A 9,503-nucleotide genomic window follows, 5' to 3' on the forward strand; every position below is an offset into this window, starting at 1 on the left:
CTTTATTTAGATTTGCAAATGTAACCAGAAATTAGCCAAAGACTCTGAATTCTCAAGTTTTTATTCAATCCCTTGGAATAGGACATATTACTTAAACTCCAAAGAGAAAAAAAAATATTTACTCTCTAAACAAGGATTCTGGAAGCTTAGGAAAAGGGAATTCTGTAGTTGTTGCAGTTTTCATCTTAAACATTTTCCATGATAGAAATAAGACTTTCAGGTTATCACAGATGCCATATTGTTTCCATGAAATGCTGAGTTTCAGTTCCAGGAAAGCAACTGGTTTAGAATCATAAAGTTTCAGAGTTGGGAGGAAAGGTGGAGGAGAACTTACAAGTCATCTCTTGCCCTGAATCCTCTACCATGTACTGGGAATGAGTGGGGGTCACTCAAGGAATATATGCACCATGTGTGGAAAGAGACCAGCAATATGGTCATAAGCTAAGATCAGGTAAGCAATCTTGGGCAAATTGGTTCCCCTCTCTGGGCCTCAATTTCCTCCTCTATAAAATTAAGGAGCTGGTTTTGATGAGCTCCACCTAACTCATGATGGGCTGTTGTCATAGTAATCTTGGTCCAGGAGCACAGGCTTAGATATTTGGTACCATGTGCTTGACTGAGAAGCCAGCGTGATGATCTGGGGGAATATGATTAAAGCCTCTGAACTGGATTCCCCCAAGCATTCTGATTGCCTAATAAACTTTCTTTTACATAATAATTGATATTGTTTGTTTTTATATTACCTTAATTTAAAAATATCTCTCCCCTCCCTTTTCTGAGAGCCATCCTAAGATTATGAGCTAGAAGGGACCTTAGGGGCCATATAATCCAAGCCTCTTGTTTTATAGATGAGGAAACTGAGACCCAGAAGGTCACACAGGTAACAAATGCCAGAGAGAGGATTTGAACACAGGTCCACCGAATTTGGACTCTTCTCTTTCCACCATAAGCTCATCTTGTAAAAAGCAATTAAAAAAAAAAAAGAGGAGGGAAAGGCAATCCAGTATTTTTTTAAACCCTTACCTTCTGTCTTAGAATCACTACTCTGTGTTGGCAAGAACTGGGCAATGGGGGTTAAGGGACTTGCCCACGGTCACACAACTAGAAAGTGGTTGAGGTCATATTTGAAGCCAGGATCTCCCATCCCTAGGCCTGACTCTCAATCTACTGAACCACCAGCTGCCCCCACAATTCAGAATTAATGTCAGAAAGAGAAGAAAAACTGAAAGAGGAGAAAATGTACCTTCCTTCTTTCTTCAGGTCTAACCTTGCTTGATCTTAACACATATTTGTGCCATAAAAGGAATTTAGTAGAGTTCTTTCCTCAACCATTTTTTCTGAATAGTTTATGTAGTATTGTAATAAAATGTTCTTCAAATGTTTGGTGAATTCATTTATTAATCCATCTGACCCAGAGGCTTTTTTCTTAAGGAGTTCATTGATGGCTTGTTCAATTTCTTTTTCCGAGATAGGATTGTTTAAGTATTAGATTTCTTCTTCTGTTAATCTCGGCAATTTATAGTTCTCTAAATATTTATCTATCAACAGATTTGTTGATATATAATTGAGCACAGTAATTCCTTAAATTTCTTTATTGGTTGTAATCTTGCCCTTTTCATTTTTTTTTTTAATTTAAATTTAAAACCCTTTAAAACCCTTACCTTCTGTCTTGGAGTCAATATTGACTCCAAAGCAGAAGAGTGGTAAGGATAGGCAATAGGGGTCAAGTGACTTGCCCAGGGTCACACAGCTCCTTTTAATTTTTAATAGCTATAATTTGTTTTGTTTTTATCAAATTAATGAATGGTTTATCTATTTTATATATTTTTTCACAAAACCAACTTCTTGTCTTATTTATTAGTTCAATGATTTTCTTACTTTCAATTTGATTCATCTCTCCTTTGATTTTCAGGATTTCTAATTTGGTGTTTGAGGATTAATTTTTTTTTTCTAGCTTTTTTTTTAATTGCATACCCAATTCATTGATCAGCTCATTTTCTGCTTTATTGATGTAAACATTTAGAGATATAAATTATTTCCTAAGTACTGCTTTGGCTACATCTCCTTGTTGTCCTTCTCTTTAATGAAATTGTTGACTGCTCCATTATTTGTTCTTTGATCTATTTATTCTTTAATATAAGACTATTTAGCTATTCTCATTCAGTTTTCTGCATGGGTCTATTGAGTCTAACTTTAAAAAAATTCTACTCATCTCCTTAATTTCTTTATTTATTTTTTGGTCTGGTTTATATTATTCTGAGAGGGCAAGGTTACTGTCTCCTATTAATATTGTTTTCTTGTCTATTTCCTCTTGTAACTCATGTAGTTTCTACTTTTAGCAATTTGGAAGCTATGCTATTTGGTGCACATGTTTTATATTGATATTACTTCATCATCTATTGTTCCTTTATTAATATGTAATTTCTTTCATTAGCTCTTTTAATTAGGTCAGTTTTCAATTGTGCTTTTTCTGAGATCAGCTGAAGTTTAGTAGATTTTACTCTAGCCCTTTACTTTTACTCTGTATGTTGTTTTTTTCTTACTCTCTCTGCTTTAAATGATTTTCTTGTAGATAGCATATTATTGGATTCTGGCTTTTATCCGTTCTGCTATCCTCTTCTGTTTTATGGTTGAGTACATACCATTCACATTCAGAGTTAAGATTACTATGTGTTTCCCTTCATCTTATTCCCACTGCCCTCATTTATCCTTTTCTTTCTCTCCTTTCAGCCTTTCTCTGTTCACAAATATTTTTGCTTCTGTTTTCCCACCTCTCCAAGTTCTCCCTCCCTTTTATCTGCTCCCCCTTTTTTGATTCTCCTTTTCTTCTTACTTCACTATTGCATAAGATAAATTTCTATACCTAACTAAATAGGGCTGTTATTCCTACTTAGTTTTTCTTATTTAGCGGAAATTATAGGGAAGCTACACAGCAAAATGGATAGAGTGTCACATCTGGAGTCAGGAAGACTTATCTAGCCTCAGACAAGTACTAGTTGTGTGACCCTGGACAAGTTACTTTACCCTATTTGCCTCAGTTTCCTCATCTGGAAAATGAACTGGCAAAAGAAGTGGCAAACCAGTCTAGTATCTTTGCTAAGAAGACCCCAAAAGAGGTCATAGAAAGTCTTAGACATGACTGAACAATAGGAATTATAGCTGCTAATCTACTATAAATCTCTGATTTTTTCATGAATTGACAAACATTTTTTCTGGGATGTTTCCAACCTTCAAGTCATGGAACATGAATATTTCCAAAGAACTAAAGATGAGGATCACATCCAAAAGGACAAAGGAGAGGAGATTGATGGGCGTAAGCAAGAAGCAATGTAATATAGATATAAAATCAAGGAATTGAGAAAGGGAAGTGATATAAAAGATTCATCATCATATGATCAGGAGGAAAAAATTGGACCCATCTTTTGGGATCCATGAAATGTCAAAAGATCTGGAGGCTGGCCTCCACCAGTCTGGAATGAGCTCTAACCTGCTCATGAAAGTCCAGCCAATCACTTTCAGGACAAGCATTTATGCCTGGAAATCAGCAAGTGCCAGAAACCAAGGTTTGATTTATTGTTTTGTTGATATAGTCTTAAAATAATAGAAAAAATGTTAATAATGCAGAATAAATTTACTCTTGTCCTATGGGTCTTTTGGTTGTTAAACATTTACCAGCGCACTGAGGGTGCATCCTTTGCGGAAGATTCATAGGAGGACAAAGACCAGAGTCCCACCAGCAGGCATTGTGGGTGGAAACACTCACATAGAAGATGTCACCAAATCATTCCATTTGTATTTGACATCAAAGATTCTGAAGTTTGTTTGTGAAACATGCAAGGCATGTTTAGATTGGGAAAATGACCCCTCTTTATTTAGGCCAGACTTTGTTTGCACCGACTACTGTCTGCTTATTCTGGCCAAAGAACTATTTAGAGAAGTTTCCAAAGTAAAGGTCAGCACTCTGGTCACCCTAGTTGCTTAATTTGTGCTTGAAACAGTCATCTTCCTTGGATATAGGTCATAGACCAGACTTTCTGCTTTCTGCTCTGCAGGGACCCATTGTGCCTGGTTTAGTTCAGAGGCTGTGACCCTGAAAGAGATTCTTGGTATTTTTTAGACCCATATCCCGGTAGATAACCAGGTGCACATTTTATGTAACCAGAAACACAATAGGATAGCACACATGCACATTTTTTTCCCTGCTCTTAGAGATTTCTTGGGCTACAAAGGACAGCTTTGAGGTTGGAGACAAGATTAAAGTCACTAAATGTGACTGCCAAAGATCATCTAAAATTTCCAAACCCTTTCACCCAGAGATACCACTGGTGGGCATGTACTCCAAGGAGAAAGGAAGGTCCTTTTTAGACAAAACATTCATAATAGCACTTTTTGTAGCAGTCGAGGAGTGAGAATAAAGTAGATGCCTATTGATCAAGGATGTGTGATGCCCAAATTGTGATGGCAACAGAGTAACCAAGCCTGGAGTCAAGAAGATCCAAGTTCAAATCTGATCTCAGATACTTCCTAGCTGTATGACCCATCACTCTCAGGTTCCTCATCTGTAAAATGAACTGGAGAAAGAAACGGCAGTATCTTTGCCAAGAAAACACCAAATGGTGTCACAAAGAGTCGGATGCAACCAAATGATCAAACAACACCAACACGTAATGGGATATACTTGCACTGGAAGAAACTCTTATGAGAACTACGAATTCAGAGAAGTATGGAAAAGACGTGACTTTCAGGACCAGTGCTGGGTCCAAGAGGCCATGTGGCCTTATGCCTATCCCCACTCCTGCTCAATACCTAGGCATTTGGTACTAGGGCAGTGATGGGCAAACTACAGCATTCGGGCCAGATTTTGGAGTGGGGGAGACTGAGAGACAATTTATGGTTTTCTGTGCCCTACTAAGGTGACTTGTTCTTCCAGGTTGAGTCAACCTGGATTGGAATTGGAAGAAGAGAGGAAGTCTATGACCCCTAGAGGGCCCAAGAGATGAGTCATCATGACCTTGTAGTCCCAGGAAATTTCCAGGGGAGCTCTGGGTGCAGGCCACCTGGGATGGCTCCTAGAGATCAATTTAAGCCCATACATTTATAGGAACTCACTCAGAGGAAATAAGAACCATAATAAACAATAAACAGAACACTTACAACAATGAAGAAAATCACAATAAAATGACTCAACCCTGTGTTTTCCCAGTGCCAAAGTTTGTCCCCAGAACAGAAGAAGATGAATCTCATTGCAGAGGTGGGGGACTATGGGTATGGAATATCATGTATACAACATTAGACCCTGTGGAATTATTGGTTTTGCAGAAGTTTAACATCTTAAAATTAATTTTTTTTTTACACAAAATTCTTCTTTCCAGCTATATCCCTTCTCTATTTCCTCCAAATAACCAAAGAATGAGAGAGAGACAGACAGAGAAGGGACTGTGAAGGAGGGAGAGAGAGAGAAGTGAAAGACGGGGAGGGGGTGTGGGGAGGTGGGAAGAGAAAAAAACTATAAGAGAGGGGAGGTAAGAAAGGGAAAACTGAGGGGAAGAGAGAGGAGAGAGAAGGGGGAGAGAGAGAAACAGAAGAGAGGAAGAGAGGAAAGGATAGTGTGAGGAGAGAAAGGGAGAGACAGACAGAAAGACACAGTTGGAGAAAGAAGGAGGGAGAGACGGTGACAGAGAGAGCTGGAAAAAGACTGAAGAAGAGAGATGGAGAGAGGGAGGTAAAGACAATATAGGCAGATGGAGTGAGAGGGAGGGAGGGAGGGACAGACAGATGGGGCAGCCCTTGTCTTCCTCCCCCCCCCCCCCATTTACAGCTTCTTTATTACAAGGAATAGCTCGCTGGGGAGAGGGACCGAATTCAAAAGAGTATGACGCAGAACCAAAAGGCATCAATAAAGATTGAATCTGAAAATCTCCAGGGCTTGGAAGAAAAGCGCTGCCTGTGACAGCAGCCCCTGGCCTCCTAAACCTCTTAGAGTAGCTTGCACCTTCCTCGCATCCTTCCGACTCTGGGGCCCGCCCTCTCTCTCATCACCAGGCTTTGGCTTTGGCAACCACGGAACACCAGGACCGCGGCAACCGGCGAGTGGGCCAATAGGCGTTGAGGAGCGCGGCGCACCCCGCCCCGCCCCCACCCCACCCGCCCTCCTTTCTTCCCTCGGGCTTCTCTTTCTCCCCCACTCCTGGAGCGCGCGGCTCTACGCATGCGCACGCAGCGGAGCACGAGACCGCTTCCCTCCCCCCCTTCAGGCTCTATCCCCCTCGCTCCTCCCCTGCAGCCTCGGGGCGCGCGCGACCAACTCCGGCGTGACGTCACCGACCCGGCCCCCGGCGCCACGTGACGACCTCCCCAGCTAGCTCGCCGGCTCGAGCCGCAGAGGCCGGTGGAACGGACAGAGACGGCACCTGAGAAGGCTCCTGGATGGAGGCGTTGACTGCGGCGGTGATGTCGGCTGCCGAGCCGGCCTGAGACGGCTGCCGACCGGGGACCCACCGACCGATCGACCGACCGACTGTCTGCGACTGACTGACCGACGGCCGGCGGCGGTGGCAGAGCTCCGCGCCGTGCCGGCTCCTCACTCCCGGCCTGGCCATGGCGACGTCCCCCTCGCAGCAGAAGGAGAACACGCTGCTGCACCTCTTCGCCGGAGGGTAAGCGGAGCGACTTGCGCCCCAGGTCCCCTCCTCCCCCTGGGCTTAGGGGCCGCTTCCCTTTCTCCCAGGCCTCCTCCCCTCCCCCGCCCCGGACGCCCCCCACGTCTCTCCCGCACCCTCAGCTCCTCTGGCCCACCCTGGGGAGCACTCTTGGGCCCTTCCCTCCCAAAGGTCCTCCTTCCCTTATTTACTGCCCCATTTTCTGTCCCCCCCATCACTGCCTCCCTGGGGCTCCTTACCTCTGCCACCTCGGGGCTCCCCATCTTTTTGGTTTCCGTCTGCTTCCCCCCTCCCCAATTTTGCCACTTTCTTGCCACCAACCAAATTCTACCTTCTTCCCCCAAAATCCCCTTCTCTACCTCTCTGTGGTCCCTTTCCCTAGCTCCCTCACCTCCCCTTCCATTTCTATCTCCTTACCCCCACCTTAACATTCTTTTGTCTTATCCAGAATCTCTCCTCCCACTCCCCACTGCCATTTTGCCTTAATTGGGTCTCCTCTTTCCCCCCAATTCTCTTCCCTGGATCTCCCCCCATTCTGTCTTTGCTGGATCTCTACACAGGTAAATACTTGTCTCAATCTCTTCTCCCTGTCCCCCCTTCTGTCCCCCCAATATTTCCTCGTCCCCATTTCTGCTTGCCTTTCTGGATCTCCTCCCAGTTTCTGCCTGTCCAACCTTCCCTCTGCTGGCGTTGACCCCCGCCTTTAATTCCTTGTACCCTCTGATTCATTTTCTCTTCGACTTTGTTTCCTTTTCCCACTTCGCAGTTATCTTGAAGGAGAACGTCAGATATTTTGGAATTGGGATAAAGGAGGGTTTTTTGTTTGTTTTTAATTTATGAAGATTCTAGAGAAGCCGGCTCTTGAAACTCCTGAAAGGAGGTGGGGTTGAATTTTGCTGATGTTAGAGAGTGAGAGGAGAGTGGGGGAAAGGAATCTTACTTATTAGCTTTCCCAATTTTCGATCTCTGGAGTCTTTTTCACCAGCCTTTTGATTTTCTTCCAGGTGATATTGTTATTTTCTTCTCTGTGTTGACAGACCTATTTTCTTAAGATCATAGATTTAGGGGGTGAAAGGTCCTCAAGAGATCTTCCAATACATTCTCTCATTTTACATGTGAAGAAATTGAGGCCTAGAAAGATTGCATCTTAACTCTAACCATGGCCACACAGGTAATAAAGGCCAGACACAGAAATGGAACTCAGATTTTCTCACTCCCAATTAGGGTTGTTTCTACTGCCTCATTACTACTTCATATTGCTCTCTCCTCCATCGTTTACCTATTCCAATAACATTGCCTAACATTTTTTATAGGATTACACAGTTTTCTCAAGAACTCCCACATATATTTTCTTTTGATCCTCAAAACAAATTTTAGTTTGATAAGTGACTTGCCCAAGGTCACATAGCCATTATCCAGGTCTGTATCACAATCCTAGTCTTTAGCTTCCCAAGCCCCAGTATATTTTCCATTACAAAGACTAGCTTAAGCTCACTGTTTTGTTTTTTAATTTATCATTATCCTAAGACATTTAAACCATTCATTGTCAGCATCTTGAGGGCTAGGACTACTGTTTTTATATCCCCAGTCCTTAGCAGAGTGCCTGGCACGTGGTAGGCATTTAATAAATGTTTGACAATGGCTATGATTACATATTTTTTTATGAACCTAACTTACCATGTACTTTTAGGAAACTTGATGCATTGAAGCATTTCAGGTACTAGAAGGATGAGTTAAATTATTCCTTGTAGGCAAAGAGTTTTTCTCAGAATGTATGTTTTGTATGCCTGACTTGTAAACCAGAGTTTGAGGTAAGGCCTGTGAGTTTAGAGCATTTTATTTTATTTTGTTTGTTTTGATGATGAGTGTGTAAGATTGACTGGAAAAGTGTATTGAATTCTTTAGTTGTGTTTCTGGTTAATTAGTAGCAGTGAACCTTTCTAAAGGTTCCACTTCTGCCCTGTATTTTAAGAGGGTGACCAATTTTGAATGTTGATAATTATTGATCATTTTGGGACAACAGTGAACACTTAGATTAATGCATAGACTTGTTTTGTACATAACATCATTTAGAAATATTTCACTAGAGAAAGAGATAAAGCTCTAATTTTCTCATTTGTGTTTTGTGATCATATAAAAGTCTCAACGTCTTAGCTCAGTTTTAAGCTCTACTTGTGAAGCTGTTTTATTAATATAGCAATGCAAGGAATGTGTTTACCTTCCTAAAAACTTTGGCTAATCTTTATAGATGTGTGAAATTCTCCATGTAAAACTGAATTACTGTGTCCCTTGAGTTTGACACAGAGGCTGCTGCAGTATCTGAGAATTTGGGAGATTCATTGTTTTGGCAAACCAAGCTCAGGCAGAATTTTAAAGAATTAGTTGTGTAGTTGAGTCAACAACAGATTTTTTTCCCCTTAAATGCTATAATTCAAAGCTAAAAAATTAGCTGTTCAAAGCAACAGAAAATGCTTTTGGAGTCCAGTTTCATCTTATACCTGTGTGCCTATGTAGATGCTGAGAGATTTAGACTCTGACCTTTAGGGCCCCTTCTGGCCCTTAAATCTGTGATCCTGTGAAGATTACCGTAAATCCTGATAGTCTTCCAAAGTGTCCTTCAGTACCCTCTGAGGCAGGGATTTTTAGCCTTTTTTTGTGTCATAGACCCTCCATTATGTTTTTAAATATATAAAATAAATACATAGGAATTACTCAAAAAAACTAATTCTTTTGAAATAAAGATAACTTTTTTCTCATTTATGTTAATGAATCTCTCTCTTTGGATCCCTTCAGGGGATATACAAAGTGTTACCTTTATATATATATATATATATATATATATAT

At 41.6% G+C, this 9,503-nt stretch overlaps 1 protein-coding gene across 1 annotated transcript in view; it reads left to right on the top strand.

The window, feature by feature from the left end:
• The first annotated feature begins 6,597 nt into the window (after nt 1-6,597).
• Nucleotides 6,598-9,503, top strand: part of SLC25A33 (solute carrier family 25 member 33) — a 36,678-nt gene continuing 33,772 nt past the window's right edge. The window contains exon 1 of the mRNA XM_044667711.1: nt 6,598-6,656. Within this exon, the coding sequence (XP_044523646.1) occupies nt 6,598-6,656 (59 nt within the window). The remainder of the gene's footprint in view (nt 6,657-9,503) is intronic.

Source organism: Gracilinanus agilis, chromosome 3 (genome assembly GCF_016433145.1).
Source record: "Gracilinanus agilis isolate LMUSP501 chromosome 3, AgileGrace, whole genome shotgun sequence".
Taxonomy (NCBI): Eukaryota; Metazoa; Chordata; class Mammalia; order Didelphimorphia; family Didelphidae; genus Gracilinanus; species Gracilinanus agilis.